The 20,060-nt window shown below is 56.4% G+C and overlaps 1 protein-coding gene across 5 annotated transcripts in view; it reads right to left on the bottom strand.

Moving 5' to 3' along the window:
* The window catches only part of PLEKHG5 (pleckstrin homology and RhoGEF domain containing G5), a 49,622-nt gene that overhangs the window by 7,079 nt on the left and 22,483 nt on the right, over positions 1-20,060 (bottom strand). For 3 of the 5 annotated variants that reach the window (XM_069544793.1, XM_069544788.1, XM_069544792.1), the window contains exons 3-8: positions 3,920-4,049; positions 2,340-2,442; positions 1,904-1,964; positions 1,486-1,577; positions 954-1,090; positions 542-687 (exon numbers count right to left, since the gene is read on the bottom strand). In XM_069544793.1, the coding sequence (XP_069400894.1) occupies positions 542-687; positions 954-1,090; positions 1,486-1,577; positions 1,904-1,964; positions 2,340-2,442; positions 3,920-4,049 (669 nt within the window). Of the gene's footprint in view, positions 1-541; positions 688-953; positions 1,091-1,485; positions 1,578-1,903; positions 1,965-2,339; positions 2,443-3,919; positions 4,050-10,815; positions 10,968-20,060 lie in introns of those variants that run through there. The other 2 variants (XM_069544791.1, XM_069544790.1) reach the window with 2 other exon arrangements.

Here is a 20,060-nt window from a genome sequence, read left to right as displayed (position 1 = left end):
GCAGGTCCACTCTGACCTCCATGGCCCCACCCCATCACGCATTTCCAGGACCTCAAACCTGCCTGGGATGCAGGAGGGTCTCTGCATTCCCCCACCCTGTGAGGCCACCTTTCCTGAGACCTACGCATGCCCTGGGGGCTGGAAGGTCCAGAGAGGCGCCCCTGGGCCACGCCTCCCCCCACCACCAACCCCAACCAGCAGCATAAAGCACATGGGAGAACACAGAGTCACACACACTCGGGTGCACTTAGAAGCCCACATCCAAGTGGATCCCTGACGAACGCTCACGAACACAGCCAGTGACACACAGCTTCGCTCCCCACACAATGTCTGCTTGGACACACATGCTCGGACTCTGTGCATGAACACTCAGAATCCCCAGGCCCATCCCCCTGCACTGGGTTAGATCCACCCCATATGCCCCAAGACAGCCCCATTTCACAGAAGGGGGAGGAAAGCTCCCAACAGGAGCAGCAAGGGGCCCAGGTGACCTCCCCTCTGGCCCCTCCCCACCCCCAGCCCTGACACAGCCCCTCCTCACCAGGATATCCAGGCTCTCCCGGCGGCTCTGGGGGTCCACACGCTCTTGGGCCGGGGGCCCAGCTCCGGCTTGCCGCAGGATCGGCAGACTCAGGGACTTGGAGTCCTTCACCCCCTGCTCCACCTTCCCCTCATCCCCTGGTTTGGCTGGCAAGGCATGGTGGGACAAGTAGAGGTCCTCAAAACCCAGGCCCGTGGAGGACGAGGCCCCAGTCCTCTCTCTCACCGGAGGATCCAAACCAAGGCCTGGCTGCCCTCCCCCAAAGCCCCACCCTGCCAGCACCCAGCACTGCCGCCCAGCAGAGACACCTGTATGGTAATGAGCCTGCTCAAGGCCATGGCCAACGGGAACCTGAGCTGGGAAACAACACCCTCCCCAGAGGACCCAGTCGCGCCCCAGCTCCCCTACTCACCTTTTACCCGCAGGTAGTGTCCCCCAAACCTGTAGGCCTCAAAGCTGAGGGACAGGGGCGTGTTGGACTGGTCCAGATAGATGTCCACCTTGCCCAGTGCAATGCCCTTCCTTTCAAATACTGGCAGCAGCACCTCCCTGCCCCAGGACAGGAGGTGTGTGTGTTGGGGGCCATCACACAAACCCCCACCCCGCCCCCTAAAGAAAAAGGGAGACCCCAGGGGGATCACACCCAGGTTCATACATGCACACACAAATAGGAGGTTCACACGTGTATACACAAGCCAACACACCCTCTCTCTCACACGTTTGTGTTGACATACCAGGGCAGACCCTGTCACATGCCAGTCCATGCCCTAGGGGTGGGTCATGTCCATTCAAGCACGGCTCCCAGGCCCTCACTGCACACGAGTGGGGTGCCCATGGGGGAGGACACACTCATTTACAGGCCACCACACAGACACACAGTCATACCTGCTGAGGCTACAACTGCCTCCCAGCTCCCTTCTCCCCTCAGCCCCATCAAGCCCTACCCCAGAGACTTCTTCTTCATGGCTGGTACAATCTCCGTCTCAATGTCCACATTCAGGTCAAATTTCAGGGTGAAGCACTCCTTGCTTGGGTCCTGAGCGGACATGCATCTCAGCGTCTGCACCCCTAGCGCCCTCCTCTCCCCACCCCAGAGTCCTGGTGAGCACAGGGATTGCCCTGTCCTTTTCTATCCCAGGGAGGCCCCCGGCAGCCCTCCTGCTGGAGGCAGGAGCTCCTGGAGCATCCCCCACCTGGGCTAAGGTGGGCAGGGCTGGGTGGTGACAGAAAGACACACTCACTCCACCCTCCATCCCTGGTCCTGGAATTCAGAGCAGAGAGGCCCAGCCTCGGGAATGGAAAGGGCCCAGGAGGGGCAGAGGCTCGGGTGGGCCCTGCTCTGCCAGCCTGGGGGCTTCTTACATCTGTATGTCTTCTCCTGGCTTTCTTCTTGGAGAGTTTCAGACCTGTGGTCTTTCGGTCCCTGCAAGGAAGCCAGTCAGGGCAGAGGTTGGAGGCGTGGGTGGGCTCTCATCAGGGTGGGATGTGGGTAGGCCCCAGCTGGTGACCCACCCCTTGCTGACTGTAGGTGGCCAGGTAACTCAGGTTGGCTCAGGCAAGCAGGGGTGGAGGTGGGGAGGGGCTTACAAGAGCTGTGCGCTCCCTAGTGGCCAATCCAGGAGTTATACCCAGGGTCCCTAGACACATGGAGTCTGTTCCCAGAAGCCCTAGAGGCTCACCCTCCAGGAATCTGGGTGGCAGCAGGGCTAGGAGGGGTCTCTGGTCCCTAGATCTGTGACCTGACACCCAGCCTTGGGAGCTCCCAGGTGTCTGCTCCACCCACCAACCCCTCACCTACCCCTTGCCATCCATACAGCTCTCTTCCTCCTCCTCCAAGTCCACGGCAGGGCTGGTGCGTGGGGGGCATGACCGGGTGGACACATTCCGAGCCAGGACAGAGCCTGTGGAGTTGAGTGGGAGCAGAGTTGTGCTTGCCTCCATGTCCCCGGTCCCTTCCTTAGTCTTCCAACACGGCAGTCTCCAGAGGAACCAAAGCCGACTATGGACCCTGGGACCCCGCCTCCCTAACAAGCCAGGGCCCCTCAGTTCTGTGAGGAGGAATCAGTCACTGCTTATCATTTATCCATCCCCAGACTAAAAAAGATGCAAGGGCCCTGGAATGACACCCTGGGTGATGCCCTGTGCCCAGTACAAATCCACCTTAGTTTACCCATCTATGAAATAGGCATAAAGAAGCATTGCCTGTAGGATTGTTGCAGGGAGGGACCAAAGTCCATGGCTCTTTCTTGCAGGTGTCCCCTCCCCCTCCCCTTTCTTGCAGGTCACCACTGTGACCACACCCAAAGTCCCAGGGGCCCTGGGGAGCAGCCCTTTTGTCCCTCTGACCAGCTGGGGAGGGAGACAAAGCCACCTCAGCACAGTCAGCTGGCAGTGGGCCAGGCAAACCCCTGTTCAGCAGGAGGCGTTTCTTGTTTCCTGCTGCAAGTTCCTTCTGATCTGCTCATCCCACCTCCCACTGTCTCTGCCCACTGGCTGCCTGGCTGGAGGATCTGCCCAGGAATCCCCTGCCTGGAGGAAAAGACAGAAGGACATTCTCCACGCTGGCCTGGGCAGGGGCAGGTCCACTGAGAAGGACCTGGCCCCTAGAGGGGACAGGCTAGCCCTCGAGCAGGGCCGGTCCCCAACTTTTCCTCTTATTAAAAAACAGGCAGGGGGGAGGATGGCAGGAAAGGATAGTTAGGGAGTTTGGGATGGACATGTACACACGGCTGTATTTAAAATGCATAACCAACAAGGATCTACTGTATAGCACATGGAACTCTGCTCAGTGTTATGTGGCAGCCTGGAAGGGAGGAGGGTTTGGGGGAGAATGGATACATGCATACTTATGACTGAGCATACATGTATGCTGACATGTATGCTGACATGTATACTGACATGTATACTTCCCTTCCCTGTTCATCTGAAACTATCCCAACATTGTTAATCGGCTATGCATGCGTGCGTGCATGCTAAGTTGCTTCAGTCATGTCCGACCCTTTGCAACCCCATGGACTGTAGCCCGCCAGGCTCCTCTGTCCATGGGATTCTCCAGGCAAGAATACTGAAGTGGGTTACCATGGCCTCCTCCAGGGGATCTTCCCGACCCAGGAATCAAACCTGTGTCTGTCTCCTGCATTAGCAGGTGGGTTCTTTACCACTAGCACCACCTGGGAATCCCTGTTAATCAGCTATACCTCAATACAAAATAAATGTTCCAAAAAAACCATTTGTGGAACAAAAGGGGCAGCAGTGGATTTGGGTTTCATTGTTCACAGTTGCGTGTCCTTTCTCATGGCCTTGTCATGAGAATTACAATTACCAGGACCCTGTGCCCCCAGGCAAGGGCTCTAGGGACTGGCCCCTCCCTGTGCTCACCTTGGGGGGGCAGGTCGAAGCGGACGTGCCCATCATAATGCATGGTGCTGTGGAACTTGCTGTCACAGGCCTCACAGAGGTTGAGGGGGCCCCGGTGGTGTAGCTGCTGGCAGTCGGCGTGGTGGCATACCTGTGTGGGAAAGGATGGGGGCAGGGTGGACCCAGACCCCTCTACACGGGGCCCCTGGCCTTACAGGGGCTGCTCCTCATGTCCAAACATCCACATTCTACAGGGGCTCGTGCTTATTAATTTATCTATCAAGTGTTTCCCAAGCACCTACAAGGTGTCCATTCTGGGGGATGTAGAGAAAGCAAAGCCCCGCCCACAAGAAACACAGCGCCGAGTAAGTAACCATGAAGCAGGTGCTCCCAGGGCCTCTTCTGGAACACAGGCAGAAAGGGCCCCAAAAAGTGAAGCTGGGGCTGCCTGTCAGTTTGCCCAACTCAGTGTCTTCAAACAGACTGCCTCCCCGTCCTCCGTGCCCAGGGCCTCTGCCCTCAATTCTATGACCTGCGCAGCCCCCGAACAGCTGACCACCCTGGATTTCTAAGTCAGGGTGTGGAGGGGCTTATGGAGGAGTCAGGGAATGATGCTGGCATCTGGGTGCCTATGTGGGACCCACGGGCCGTTGCTTAGAGACGTGACCTCAGATTTACCCATTTGCTCCAGTCTGCTCTCATCCCCACCCCCACGGATGACTTTCCTATCTCCTCCATCCCCTAAGCATCCCAAACTCATGCCCCACTGACCCACTGCCTACTTTTCCAGGGATACAGAAGCCACCAGAAGGCATTCCATGAGCCCTAACCACCACAGCCACCCACCCATCCTGGGCTGTGGAGGCTTCACCCTGCCCCAATCCCAGACTAGCCTTCCACTGAGACCCACCTCTCACTGAGACCCACCTCTCACCAGATCATTCCCATGGGCAAACCAACCCGATTCTCCAGCTCCAGCTCGCCCTCCACTTATAACTAAACTCTGTAAAACCAGGCATCCATAACCACCAGTTCCTGTTCTCTCCTCCCATTACCCTTTATTTTCTTTTCCCTCAACGTTTTGTTTTAAAATAATTCAAACCTACAGAAAGTTGTAAGAACAGCACAATGACATCTGCACACGCTTTAGCATCAGTCCTTCTAAAGAATATTCAGGATTGATTTCCTTTAGGATTGACTGGTTTGATCTCCTTGCAGTCCAAGGGACTCTCAAGAGTCTTCTTCAACACCATAGCTCAAAAGCATCAACTCTTCTCACATAGTTTAATGATGAGCATATGTGCAGGGACGACAGAGAGTGGACTATGTCTTCCTCGGTGTGCCCCAGTGCCAGACCATCTGGGGATCTCACTGTATCTTGTTTGTTTGCTTTAATGTTTACTTATTTGGGTCTTAGTTGTGGTTGACAGGCGTATTCTCTCTCTGTAGTGAGTCGATACAGGGCTCCTCTGGTGGCTCAGTGGTAAAGAATCCGCCTGCAATGCAGGTGACCCAGGTTCAATCCCTGGGTCAGGAGATCCCCTGGAGAAGGAAATGGCAAACCACTCCAGTATTCTTGCCTGGAAAAGCCCATGGACTGGGGAGCCTGGCAGGCTATGGTCCATGGGGTCGCAAAGAGTTGGACACAACTTAGCCACTAAACCACCAATGAGTAGGCAGTCCTGGGGTGACACTTTGGGATAGCCTGCTCCCCAGTGATTGCACACTCCAGGACTTTAGTCCTCACCAATGGCTTTTGCCTAAATCAAACTATTACTATGATGGTTGCAACCGGAGATTTTCGAATTCTTCCATTTTCTCTCAGACCCTCTCCCATCAATTCTGCTCCCTCCCCAGTTTGCTCTTCTAATCTGCTGACATCCACACTTGGAAGTCCTCTTGCTTGTTCGCCCAGGGCCCAGCATTTGACATGGTCTCTTGGAAACCGTTTCTTCCTCGGTCCCCAGGACCCATGCCTTGCCTATTCCCTCCCCTCTGTGGACCCCTCCTCATTTTACCCACACCCACTGTCCTAGGGAGGGCTCCCAGGTGATCCGTCCTGTGGGGACCAGGCCCAAGACTCTGGACCCACCTTCTCCATCCTCCTCCTGGATCCCAACAAGCATCTCAAACTTAAGAGGTCCTCACATGAGCTCCTGAAATTTTCCACATGGCTCTACCCATTTCGATTACTGGCAACACCTTCTGGCTATGCTGATGTTATGTGCTGAATTATGTCCCTCAAAGAGATAGGTTCAGGGTATTCCCTGGTCCAGTGGTTAGGACTTGGTGCTATCACAGCCATGGACCTGGATTCAATCCCTGGTTGGGGAACTGCTGTTGTTGTTGTTTACTTGCTAAGTCATGTCCGACTCTTTGTGACCCCATGGACTGTATGTAGCCCATCAGGCTCCTCTGTCCGTGGGATTCTCCAGGCAAGAATACTGGAGTGGGTTGCCAATTCCTTCTCCAGGGGATATTCCTGATCCAGGAATTGAACCTGCATCTCCTAAACTGGAAGGCAGATTCTCTACCACTGAGCTACCTGGGAAGGCCTGGTTGGGGAGCTAGAATCTCACAAGCCCGGCAGCACAGCAAGTAGTTCTTTTTTTTTTCTTTAAAAAAAAAAAGATAGGTTCAGTCCTAACTCCCAGCACCACAGAAGGTGCCCTTGATGGAAAGAGGATCATTACAGATGTCATTAGTTAAGCTGAGGTCATAATGGGGTCTGTAATCACACAGGATAAAGTATGGACTAACCATATGACTGGCATCCTTATAAGAAGGGAAGAGACACAGAGAGGGGACACACAGTGAGAAGCCACGGGACAACAGAGGCAGGGACTGCAGTCATGCGTCTACAAGCCACGGGACACTGAGGGACCCCAGGAGGCGCCAGAAGCTGGAGGAGGCAAGGGAGAGTCCTCCCTGATAACTTCCAAGGGAGAACGAACTGACCACATCTTAATTTCGGACTTTTGGCTTCAGAACAGAGAGAATAAACTTCTGTTGTTCTAAAGCCACCCTGACTTGTTATGACAGCCCCAAGAAAATATATTAGGCCAAAAACCTTGGGGTCACCTGTGATCCTTCTGTTACCCGTCATCCAGGCAGTCTAATGCGTCTTCAGGCTCCACCCTTAATATCCATAGTTTCAAACCGGCCACACTCTCCAGGCCAGCTTAGCTCCCATCGCCTCTTGGCAGGATGACAGGGCCCCAGAGCTGGTCACCCTACACCCATCCTTGACCCCAGTCTGTTCTCCATGAGCAGCCGCAGTGGACCCAGTTCAAAGAGGAGTCACACGGACCTCCTCAAAACCCTGCAAGGGCTTCCCGCCTCCTGCCAAGGCAGGTGACCTCGGGGGCCTCCTGTCCTGTTCTCCTAGCTCCTTACACTGCCCCCACCCACCGGCCTCCTGCCTTCCCTTTTATTGGGCTTCCCAGGTGGCACTAGTGGTAAAGAAGTGAAAGAAAGTGAAGTCACTCAGTCGTGTCCGACTCTTTGCAACCCCGTGGACTGTAGCCTACCAGGCTCCTCTGTCCATGGATTTTCCAGGCAATAGTACTGGAGTGGATTGCCATTTCCTTCTCCAGGGGATCTTCCCAACCCAGGGATTGAACCTGGGTCTCCCGCATTGTAGACAGACGCTTTACCCACCTGCCACTGCAGGAGATGCAAGAAACACAGGTTTGATCCCTGGGTTGGGATGATCTCCTAGAATATGAAGTGGCAACCCACTCCAGTACTCTTGCCTGGAAAATCTCATGGACAGGGGAGCCTGGCAGACTACAGTCCATGGGGCCAGAAAGAGTCGGACACGATTGAGCCACTGAGCATGCATATATTTATTTATTTGCCTGTGCTGGGTCTTTAGTCACAGCACTCAGGGTCTTTAGTTGTGGCATGCAGGATCTTAGTTCCCTGAGCAAGAATTGAACCCAGGCCCCCTGCACTGGGAGAGCAGAGTCTTGACCACTGGACCACTAGGGAAGTCCCTCCTCCTGCCTTCTCAGACATGCTTCTTCAGACGTGCCCCACCTCTGAGCCTTGGCATCTGCTAATCCCTCAGCCTGAAATGCTTTCCCAGACACTGAAATAACCAGCTACCTCCCTTCCTCCAGACCTTCCCTCAAAAGTCACCATCTCCCCCTTGTAAGGTTTCATTCCTCCACACTCACTCCCTGCCCCCGCCTTCTCTCCGTAACACCTTCCACGGGCAGGCAGTCTGTGTGCCTCACTTTGTTGCCTCCAGGCCCTATCAGCTCTGCAAGGACGGCAGTTTCGGTCTGTCAGCTTCACCGACTGATTTCATCCTAGCCGTTCAATACAGCACGCTTGGGGCTGGTGCATGGGGATGACCCAGAGAGATGTTGTGGGGAGGGAGGTGGGAGGGGGGTTCATGTTTGGGAACGCATGTAAGAATTAAAGATTTTAAAATTAAAAAAATAGATTAATTAATTAATTTAAAAAAAACAAACAAACAAAAAAAAATAAGTACGGGTTTGATTATTAAGTAGCATGATAGAGGACCACTGGAGATTTGGGCTGGAGAGAGCCTGATCAGGCATCTTCTTCTTTATTGAATTGGTTACAATATTGCTTCTGTTCTGTTTTGGTTTTTCAGCCCAAAGCATGGAGGATCTTAGCTCCCCGACCAGGGATCAAACCCACATCCCCTGGGATGGAAGGTGAAGTCTTAACCACTGAACCACCAGGGAAGTCCCAGGGATTTTCCTTTTAATATTTGTTTATTTATTTGGTTGTGTCAGGTCTTGGTTGCCGCACATGGGATCTTTAGTTGTGGTATGCAAAATCTTAGTTGTACCACGTGGGATCTAATTCCCTGACCAGGAATTGAACCTGGACCCCCTGTGTTGGGAGCGCAGAGTTCTCAGCTACCAGACCACCAGGGAAGTCCCCCAATTAGGAATTTTGAAGATGACAGACAGCGTAAGGATGGCCTAGACAGCAGAGAAAATCGCCAAAGACAGGAAAGAAGAGGAAGCTGAAAATGTCTGATCATTTATAATGTGATTGTCTTGCGCCCGGGGCTACACTGAGGGTCCCTCATCCCAGGAGGTAGGGGCTAGGATTGTCTGTATTTTACAGAAGAGGAAAGTGAGGCTCAGAGAGGTTAAGCAACTTGTTTAAGGTCATACAGCTAGTGGAGTCAGGACTTGAACCTAGGGTACATAGCTCCAGATCCCACATTTTCACCACATTCACACCATTTCTTGGTAGCAGGGAGAGAGGAGTGGGGCCCTCCTGACAGAGGGCCGGGCTTTGCGGATACAGGAACCCCTGCAGTGAGCATCTCTTCCTGACAACAAGTCTGAGGAAGGGCTTGTCCTTTCTCCCCAGGAGGCTCACAGCCAGCCAGCTCGGCAGCCCTCTCGCCCTCTGTGTCCAGCCTGGCAGTCAGTCTGGCACAGGTGCCCCATGCCGACCCCTTCCAGGCCTCTAGCGATTTCCCTGACAGCTTCATTTTTCTGCTGCCAGGCTTGGCACTGGGCAGTGGAGCTGTGGGCTGACCAGCTGCCCAGGCCCTAGCCTCACAGTGGGTAGGGGGGTAACATGGCAGGAGCCATGCTAGGTTGTGGGTGTGCTGGGTTTGGGGGGGTGGTTCTCTGGGACTCTTCCAGTCCAAGTCCTTGGTTCTGTGCCACAATCTTGTTTTAAAACCTAACCAGTAAATGTGCTCCCACCAGGCTTCTCCATCCATGGAATTCTGCAGGCAAGAATACTGGAGTGAGTTGCCATTTCTTACTTATGATACCTACAATACCACTGCATAGCATACAGATTGCCACTAAGTAAATATTAACTGAATGTACTAACCAATAGGTGGGCTTCCCAGGTGGCGCAGTGGTAAAGAATCCACCTGCCAATGCAGGAGACAAGAGTTCAATTCCTGGGTTGGGAGGATCCCCTGGAGGAGGAACTTACTACTGATACTAATGCTAATTTTAACAAGAGTCCAGCTGGTGGCTGACCTCTTTCCATCCTCCCAGTAGCCCCCAGGCTCAGGGACACCAGGATGAAGTGAGAGTCAGGCTAGGATCTGAAGCAGGTGAGTATTCAGCGGATTGAGAACCCCCAGGGAGGGAAGCTGAGGCTGAGGTGGGCACAGCCCACACTGTCTGTTCTTCTCACTCCTCCATCTCCAAACGCCAGGGTCTCCGCAACTCCCTCCAGGGTTGGGGGGGGTCTCCCCATCACAAAAGCAGTGTAGCCCCTTCCCAAAGCCAGAGTCTTGAGCCTCTTCTCTCAGACCCAAGGTCTACTCCCCACCTCCTTGCTGCCCCCACATCCCCCCCCCCCCCAACCACTCTCTAAGGGCAGCAGCGACCCTGCCAGCCAGGGAGAGACAGCAGGGTCCGAATCCAAAAGTTCTCAGGACTCAAGCCAAAGAGGAGAGAGTGGAGGCGTCACTGCATGTCCAAAGGCAGAGAATGGGCAGTAACTTTACAAATAATAGAGGGGCCTGGGCCTCTTGGGGAGCACGATCAAGGCTGACTCGCCCAGGGATGGGGCATGGAGAAATCAGCCTTCCCAATCCCACCAGGGTGGCCTCAGAAGCAGAAGTAGGAGGGGTGTGGGCAGGGCCTGGGCAGAGGAAGGAAAGGGGAGGGTGGCCAGTGCAGGGCCTGGGACCCACAGGTGTGTCCGGAGTCAGCCCCAGACACAAAAGGCCAGGGTCTGGCTGTCCCCTCCGCTGCTTGGTCCCCTTGGTGCCAGGGTGGGGGACACATCTCAAGCTTCCAGCCCTTCATCGCCTCCCCAGCCCCTCCTTCCCCCTGCACCCCCGCGGTGTGCACCCCGGGCAGGGGGCTGGGCCGCCGAGTACCGGATCCGCTTAGAGACGCGCACGGAGGAGCGACCGAGCACCCGCCCCGGCCCCCCCGCGCCCGTACCTGGCCTTCCCAGTTGCGGCCACGACCCCCTGCCCAGCCAGGCTCGGAGTCTCTGGAGGGCAGCCCAGGGCTCGGCCTGGAGGCCGCGCGGCGCCCGGAGACGCCGGGTCCCGTACCCATGGCGGCCGGAGGAAGCGGCGGTCTGCGCCGCCCGCCGGACAAAGCGCGGAGCCCCGCTTCCTGCCATTGTGCGGCAGCGCCCGCCCGCCGAGCGCGCGGGGGACCCCGGGGGGCGGGGAACACCCTCCCGCCGGCAGCCCCGCCCTGACCCCCACCCCCCACTCCCACGCAAAGGTCCCAGGCTCAGAGGGTTCCCCGCCCCGGGGACCTCCTTGGATGCTGGGGGCAGGGGGGCCCGCCGGTGACAACCCCCCTCACCTTGACTGCAGAACCCCGGCCCCGCCCAGTCTCGCGGACGCCTCAATTTGCTGTGACCTCCACCGACCCCCCCCCAAAGCGAACGACTGGGCATAGGAGGTCCCCCTGGCCATAGGGCATCTTAACCCCCTCCCTCCTGTCCTGGGGACGCCCGCCCCAGAGCCTGAGCCCGCAGAACTTCTTCTCCCTCCCACAAGGGACCTTCCTTAATGCTGGTGGCAGAAGAGGGGGGACCGGACTAAGGACACATCACATCTCCCTAGGGGTCCTCGGACCCCGCTCCCCGTCCAGGCCCGAGGATATCTGACTCCACTTCCCAGTCCCAGCCACACAGCCGGCGCTCAGAGGCCTTCTTGAGGGTCATCTTAGTGCCGGCCCGCAATCCAAGAGACCCCCGCCTCAGAGCCTGAGCCCAGGGGACCCCCGCTCCCACTACCCAGGCCAGGCAGAGAAGCAGAGTGGGGCTGATGACCACAAGTGGAGGCGGCGGGCGGAAGGCAGGTGCGCGAGGCGGACAGGGTGGTCTCTGGGGTGCGCCCAGGAGTAGAGTGAGAGGAGGCGTCAGGAGAGCCCGGCAGCCCAACTCAAATTTCCACGAAGCCCCTGCTGCTCCAGGTTGGCACCTACCGCCCCGCACCCCTCCCCGGCTTAAGGCCATGTGGGAGCTTCCGGTGCCCTACCGCCAGAGGGCGCTCATCAGAGCCCGAGAGACGCAGACCAGGAATGGGTGTGGTGCCAGGGTCCCCACTGTAGGTCGTCAAAGCGCTTTCACACTCACTCCCGGGAGGTGGAGGCGGGCACTGTTATCCTCGCTCATCAAGTGGGGGGTAAAGTGACAGAGAAGTCCACAGGCAGGACGGACACCCAGGCTTCTGACTCGGGTTCTGGAATGGCCTCCCTGGGGCACTCCTCAGTACTCATGGGGGAGGGAGACACGCTGTCATTAGCCCCATCCCCTAGACAGCTCCCCCTCAATCTGGTTCTGTGGGGGGAAGACGGTCTGCAGGTTTTGTGAGGAGCAGCAATTTATCCGCCTATCCCGGTCAGGAGGTTTCCAAGGCTGTGTCCCCTCCCACATCCTGAGTGGCCCTCTTTCCATACCATAGGCAAATCTTTTAAAACTGAAGCCTGCCCATGTCACTCCTCCGCCCTCCACCAAACCCGCCTGTGACTTCCCATCTTGCTTAAAATAAAATCCCAACTGTGGCCTGGCTCCTACCTTGCCCCCCTGGCCGGTTCCACAGGGTGGGCTGCCATGCTGGCTTCCTTCAATCCCTACAACTCACTGAGCTCAGAACCTGCTCCTCTGTGTTCTGGAACACCATGTGCCCTTGATCTTCCCAACAGCTGGCACTGAGCCCCAGTTTAAATCCTACCTCTCCAAGGAGGCCGTTACTCTTCTCTCCAGATAAACACCCCCTTACCCCAGAACTCTCAGTCCCCTTAAATTGAATCATTTTCTCCAAAGCATCTATTTATATTATGATCTGAAATTATTTTCTTTGTTCACTTCTTGATTATCACTTTTCCCTGCTAGAATATTCTCTCCAGAGGCTAGCAGTCTTGGCTGTCTGGCCCATGCTTCATCTTTGGCACTTAGAACAGCCCTGGCCACCACAGGTACTCAGTGTAGACTAAGATGATGAATGGACGAATGAAGACAGAAGGAGGGGCTTCATGCCAGAGAAGGCCACTGGGGCCAGGAAGGTCTTGGCCAGGATGCCCCTTCCGGTGCCCAACAGTTAACAAAGCTTTCTCCATTGCCTGTCCACGGCTTCTCTCCATCCCTTCCAGCATCCATGACCTTGGCTTGCTGGCCCCAGGCAGGTCAGTTTCTACCTCAAAGACTGGTGGTGTTGCCCAAGCCCCCTGCCCCTGCTGCTGCCCCCCAGGCCAACCTCTGAGCACACCTAAGCGCCAGGCCCATGCCAAATCCTGTTCACTCTTCTCAGAGACCATAAGGAGAAGATACTGTTACTATCTCCATTCAACAGACAAAGACACTGAGGTTTGGAAAGGTAAAAAAACTTGTTCTAACAGCAGATGCCCACTGGACCACTCCCTGTGAGCCTCAAGCACAGAGAAGCCGTGGTGACATAAAGACCAGCCAAGTGGTGGTTTGGGCAGCAGGGACTTGAGGTCCACCCCCTTGAGGACAGGGAAGATCCCCAAGCCCACTAGTCTGGGGTAGCCAGGTTGCACTGAGTGGAGACCATCAGGACTGGGCCAGGACAGGTCACCGGAGGTCACTGGAGTGACCAGGTTCTGGCCACCCTGAGTCACGCTCCCGCTTGGGTTCTCCATCCAGGGCTGGGGCTGCTCCTTGGAGGGCCAGGGCCCTGCTGTCCCAGGGCCAAGAGTGCAGGGTCATGGAACCTGTGGAGCAGAGGAAGAAAGGAGCCCTGCACAGGGAAGGGAGGAGGCCTCGGCAGGCTTCAAGGTTCCCACCGCCTCGCTAAATAGGGAGCTGAAATAGCCCGTGAGCAGGCCCAAAAGGTCCCAGGCCCTGACTCCCTGAGGAGGGGGCCCCTCCCTAGTCCAGCCCCAGCTCCAGGCTCATGAGTCAGGACTGGCTTGTTGAAACTGATACCCAGAAACCAGATGCCATGGCTGATGAATAATGGAGTCTCCAAGGCAGGAGCCCCCTGCCACTCCCGCCCTGCACCACCTCCCCAGCCCCAGAAAAGCAGAGGCCTATGGGCCTCCCCTTCCCCACAGTGGATTGGGGCCCCAGCCTGGTCTGCAGTGGGAGAGGGGAGGTCACAGGTCTGGGGCCAGCTCTGTGCTCTGTCCACAGGAGACTGGCCTAGAACCAGAAGTTGGGACTCTCTGGCCAGGGGGACACCCCTGCCCAGGGGCTCCCTACCCAAGCTAAGCTCCCCTAAGAGGCTCCCAGCCCCGAGGCTCCATCTGGCACCTCAGAAATCCAGGGATGGAGGCTGCATGCATGGGCACGTTAGCCAGGGAGGAGCCGGCTCTGCCAGGCTGCTCTCCTCTCCAAACGGCCCATCTGGCTCCTCCCTTCCCCTAGGCCTGGGCCTCACCGCTTGTTCTCAGGTTCTGGGGTCCCCCCGGAGGCAGAGCCTGCTCTAAGGACCTGCCCTGTGCTAGGAAGATGGTAAGGGTGTAGAGAACCTCTCTGCAGGCCAGCTCCATGCCACCAAGTCCAGAAGCCAGTGAGCCCTCTTCCTCCCCAGGGAGCCAACCAGCTGGGACCAGTGGGTACTAGGTGGAAAAGGAGAGGCTGTGTGGTCCATGAACTTTACCCCCTGCCCTGGTCCTGCAGAAATGTGTCCTGGAGCCCCAGCCCCCAACCGGGAAGCCTGCAACTTCTCCAGGCACCTCTTGTTTCAGAGCCACACAAAAGGCTCTTTGGGAGGGAATCAGGGAGAGGGCACAGGCCTGGGCTGCCCACCTGCTTCTGGGGCTCACCTACCTACCTCCTACCCTTCCCTACTGTGCAAAGATGGCACTGGCCAGTTTTCTAGAATTCTCTATCTAGGGATGGCTGCTGGGTTCAAATGTGTATCTGGACTCTGGCAAAGGAGCAGAAGAATAGTGAAACAAATCCTCCCAGAGCCCTCCAAGCCTGGGGAAGGAACTGGAGGAATTGGTAGGGTCCGAGGCCCCTGGGCCTCCATTTCCTCAGTCTTTCATCAGAGCGGCCCAGGGTCTCTCCTGGCCTCTGGGTCTCCAGAAGACCCATGGGTCCTCTGGCTCTCTCTCTCCCCTTCTCCCCAGCGAGGACCAGGCCAGACCCAGGCGGCCCGAGGTGCAGACTCTCGCGCCCCCTGCCGGCATCGAGAGGACTTTCCCCTCGGACAGTCATGGACGCCCAGATGCGGCGAGGTCGCCGAAACCACGTATCTAAGCCCCGCCAAATCCCCTTCGGAACCCTTCGCCCCACCAGCAGCCCTCACACCAGGGCTGGAGCCCTACAGACTCCTCACGGCCATTTATCCCAGCCGACCCCACCCTAGAGTCATTGTGGGGGCGGGCGCTGGAGCCCATTCCACCTTCAAGTAAGTGGAAGCAGAGCCAGTGGCACCCATCGACGGCCACCTGCAGGCCCAGGGCTGTGTGGGACTCTTGCCCTCCCCTACCAGCAATATCCCTCCTGCTCCCCCCGCCCCGGGCTTCTGTCTATTAATTCAGGGGGAGTCTTGGCTCCCGGACCCACCCCACCTCTGAACTTCCCCGTGAGACTCACCTAGGGACATGGGTCTCCTCCCCAGTGGCTAGGGCTGGGGCCAAGACTGCCAAAGCTCCGAGGGGCCTGTAGGGCGAGGGCCACAGGAACCGCGGGGCGGGCTCGGTCCGCTCTGCGCCGGCGGGGGCGCGGGTCGTAGGGGAATTACGGTAGGCCGGCGCGGGCGCTACCACCTGGGCGGGCCGGGACGTACCATCGGCGCGCCCGGCTGTGCCGGGGAGGGGCTGCGCTCCCGGGAAGCTCCGGGCGCCCCACCCCGTGGCCCAGGGGGTGGCTGGAGGGCCGGCCGGCGTTTGGGGGTAACCTAGGGTCCGGGCTGCGGACAGAGGTAAGGAGGCCGTTGTCACTGTCCCCAAGGGGGCTGCCCTTACAGACTTGCAGAAAGTTCAAAACCTGCAGTCTTTGACCTGGGCTTTAAGAAAAGAGTTCGCCTTTTCGACCCCGGCCAGGGCCAGCGGCAGGATGCTGCCCCCCGGGGTCCAGAAGGAGGCATCCGCAGGCCCTGCCCGCCCTGGGAATCGCCCCAAGCCAGGCTGGCTTCCGCTGGATTCTGAACTGCGCCCTCCGCGGCGCCTGAGAAACGGACCCGCCTAGCTCCGTGCCTCCCTCTTTTTTCCTGGCCCACGCCTAGTAGGTTCTGAAAGAGGGGCCCATCCCGCCCGTCGGTGGTTCCTGGCAGATTGAGTTCAGAATAATTCAGCGTTCAGGACTTGAGGTAGGGGTAGTGTCTGGGGATACATCGCCCCAAGCACACCTACCCCCTTCCCTAGGGAGTCTGGCATGACAGGACTGCCACCCCTGACTCCCAGCCTCCTGGTTCAGACCTACTTGCATTTTCCCAACTCTAGATCACTCCCATCAGACCCCCTCCAGACTACAGGAGGCCCTTCCTAATGGGAGTCACCGTCCTTAGCAGCGCTGACCTCCCTGGGGCTGGTCCACACCAGGGCAGCTCATCTTGGCCAGGTGGCATGTGGTGAGTCCTCTGTCCCGGCCTCTGGGGCACCCCAGACCTTCACTTTCCCCCTCCGAATTACTTAGCCAAAGCCCCAAAGTTCCACTTGCACTGCTTCCCTGGTCCTGCCCCATTCTCCAGTCACACACTTGCCTGCCCCGGATCTACAGCTGACCAGCATCTGTAAGAATCAGCTACCTCCAGAGATCCCAGAATCTGGCCATTCTCAAGGGTGCCTGGCCTTTACCTCTCGCCCCCAAACCATTGCCCAGGAGAGTAAGTGACTCCTTCTTCCATTATTCACCACATCCTGCCCACTCTTTCTCCACAAGGACTTCAGACCCACCCCTTCCTCTGCCCTGTGTCCACAGGTCTTCATCTGACAAGCCTTCCCCCAGACATAGACACCACCCCTACCGACTCATCCCTGCCAGCTCAGAGCCCAATGTTAAGCTGGAAGGGAAGTCTGAGGTCATCAAATCCAATCTTCACTCTCTGCTTAAACTGCCTCTAGCAATGGGGTGCTCACTACCTATGTATCAGAGAACAGCTTCAGCTGTTGGAGACTCTTACCTATACTGAACCAAAGTCCACCTCCCTGCCAGGGCGCTTGGGAGCCCTGCAGAAAAACTCACCAGGCGCTCCTTTCCTCCTGACAGTTCGTTAGAAATGGTGGGCTCTGAGGACAGACAGACCTGGTTGAGATAGACCCAGGCAAGTTATTTTCCCCTCTCTTTTTCTCAGTGTCCTGTCTCTGATGGAGATGGTGTGTCCTTGCTGCACAGGGTGGGGGTGAGGACTAGATGAGGTCCCCATGGAGAAGCACTGAGGCAGGGCCTGGCACGCAGTAGGTGCTAAGAACACAGTGGCTGCTAGAACTGATACCTTTAAGGATGATGCCCTGAGAGTCCCATCTCCAGGACAAACACCCCAAGTCTTCCATCCCCTCAAAGGCAGTTCCCTAGGCCAATGTCAGCCCTTCTCTGTGTCCCCTTGTGACCTGAGGTGCCTGTACAGATTTACATCAGAATGCCCAGATCAAGGGACTCTGCCCTGTGGTTAACTTGCAGGAGGGTGGGGACACCCACCAGGTCATCACCTGGCCCTTTGGGAGGGAGGGAGCAAACACTTCCTCTGGGTCCCCAACAGGACCCCTGCCCTGGGGACAGGATAACTGTGCAGTAAACATCCGTCTGGCTGGGTGGGGTTGATCAGGTCTAGGATGGAAACAAGGTGATCTCAGATCTCAGGGAAAGAAGGGCATGCTGGGAGCCTAGGGGTTCTCTCCCCCTGCACAAATGATACACACATGATTACAGCTAGCATCCTCTTGAACACCACAGCAAGCCACGCTCTCTGCTAAGCACTCCACAGGTGAGCCCTCTTAATTCTTGTCACAACTCTAGAAGCCTCAGCTTCCAGATGAGGAAACTGAGGCTCAGAGGTAAACTGACTTTCCCAGGGTCCTGCAGTTGGAAAAGGGGTAGGCTGCAACCCTGAAGTTCCCAGGTGTGGGTTACTCCATACATCTTTTACAAATATATTCATTTATTTATTTGGCTGTGACAGGTCTTGGTTGCGACACACAGGATCTTCAATCTTCACTGTAGCATGTGGGGTCTTTAGCTGTGCAAGCAAACTCTTAGTTGCGGCATGTGGGATCTAGTTCCCTGACCAGGGATGGAACTCAGGATCCCTGCATTGGGAGTGCAGAATCTTAGCCACTGGACCACCAGGAAGGTCCCCTACTCTATACATCTTCCTCTTGGGGAAGTGTAGGGATACCACCTCCCTCCGTGGTCCCCAAGACAGGTAGTTCAAACACCTCACCTGGACCTCAGGATGCTCCCTGTTCAGTTTTGCCTACCTTTCCCCATCCTCTGAGCCCTACTCACTCTTCATTCCCAATATCCATCCCCATCCCCACTCAGCTTTTTTCCATCTTAATAAGCCCTCATTTCTCTAGACACCAGCAGCCACCTCCAGGAAGTCCATCCTGGTTATCTCCATTCCCCCAGAGTGAACTCCAGGAACAGGAGGGAGGAGTGGAGTGGCTGATCCATTTCAAAAGCCCCAGCACCCAGGAGAGGCTCAAATAAAACCTCAAGGGTGGAGACGTCTGTGGCAGTCCAATGGTTAAGGCGCCATGCTGCCGATGCAGGGTGAACCAGTTCAATCCCTGGTTGGGGAACTAAGATCCTACGTGCCACACCCAAAAATAAATAAAAACAAAGATGTAACCAAACAAACAAACAAAAATCCTCAGAATTCCCTGGTGGCGCATTGGCTAAGAATCCGCCTGCCAATGGAGGGGACATGAGTTCAATCCCTGCTCCAGGATGAGTCCACATGTGGAGGAGCAACTAAGCCTGTGCAAATAACTACTGAGCTGGTGTGCTACAGCTACTGAAGCCTGTGAGCCCTAGAGCCCATGCTCTGCAACGAGAGAAGCCACTGCAATGAGAAGCCCATGCAACAAAGAGTAGCCCTCCGCTCTCTGCCACTAGAGAAAGCCCGTACAAAGCAATGAAGACCCAGTGCAGCCAAAGAACAAACACACACACAAAAAACCTTGGTGGGTCCGGAAGCAGAAGGGTCCAGCCTGGTTGAAAGATGGCCCTTCCCCAGGGCAGCCTGGGGGGGGCCAGTCTGACAAACCCAAGTCCTCACTTCCCTCCTCCTCCCTGGGAGCCTGGGGTCAGCTCCAGGAGGGGAACACTTTTGTTCCCCGGAGATCTCCAGGCCTAGAACAGGGCCTGGCACGCCAGGTGCTTCAGGCTGATTTGGTGAATGAATGAATGATGTCATCTCCTTCAAAACGCTAGTCACATCCTGCTAGCGGTTCCTAGAATGGCTGGGGAGGACAGTAAGAACGAGGCCCTCCATCTCTTTCCAGGCTATGCTTGGCCAGTCATGCTGTGTGACGTAGGCTAGTTCTTTTGTCTCTCTGAGCCTCAGTTTCCTTATGTTTCACATAGGAATGATAATAATGCGTTTCTTCTAAGGTTCTCACAAAAGTTCAGTGAAACAAGCATGAGGACCTGACAACCTGCCTGGCACATAAACATGTTTGGTCACTGGTGGTTCTTATCACCAACAATAGGATATTCTTTGCTCGTCGCTCTCACCAACCTGGGTGTCATTCACCTCCTCTGACCCTCTGCTCCAGCCTGCTCCTACCCTTGGCAAGACCTGCCTCTTGCCCCTTGTTTCCTGCCTCTGCACTTCTGCCTGTGGCAGTCCCCTCTTCCTGGACTGCCCCTGGCTTCTGCTCTGCCTGTCCACATTTTCAGGCTTAGTGATAAAGAACTCACCTGTCAGTGCCGGACACCTAACAGACACAGGTTTGATCCCTGGGTCAGGAAGATTCTCTGAGGGAGGAAATGTCAACCCACTCCAGTATTCTTGCCAGGAGAATCCCCATGGACTCCTGGGGACCAGGAGCCTGGCGGGCTACAGTCCATGGGGTCAAAAAGAGTCAGACACGACCGAAGCAACTTAGCATGCATGCATGTCCACCTTTTCATTCCCATCAGAGGTCACCTCCTCCAAGATGTCTTCCCTGACTAGACCTTCTGCCTCTGATCACTCAGGCATCCTTGTGGCCAAGTCTGTATCACCTGTCCCAAAGCGGGTGCCACCACCAACAGAACTAGGGCTCTCCTCCTGCAGGCTGGGTGACTGTCTGCTGCTGATGCCAAC

The sequence above is a fragment of the Ovis canadensis genome, chromosome 12 (assembly GCF_042477335.2).
Source record: "Ovis canadensis isolate MfBH-ARS-UI-01 breed Bighorn chromosome 12, ARS-UI_OviCan_v2, whole genome shotgun sequence".
Taxonomy (NCBI): domain Eukaryota; kingdom Metazoa; phylum Chordata; class Mammalia; order Artiodactyla; family Bovidae; genus Ovis; species Ovis canadensis.
This window is presented reverse-complemented; position numbering and strand designations above follow the sequence as displayed.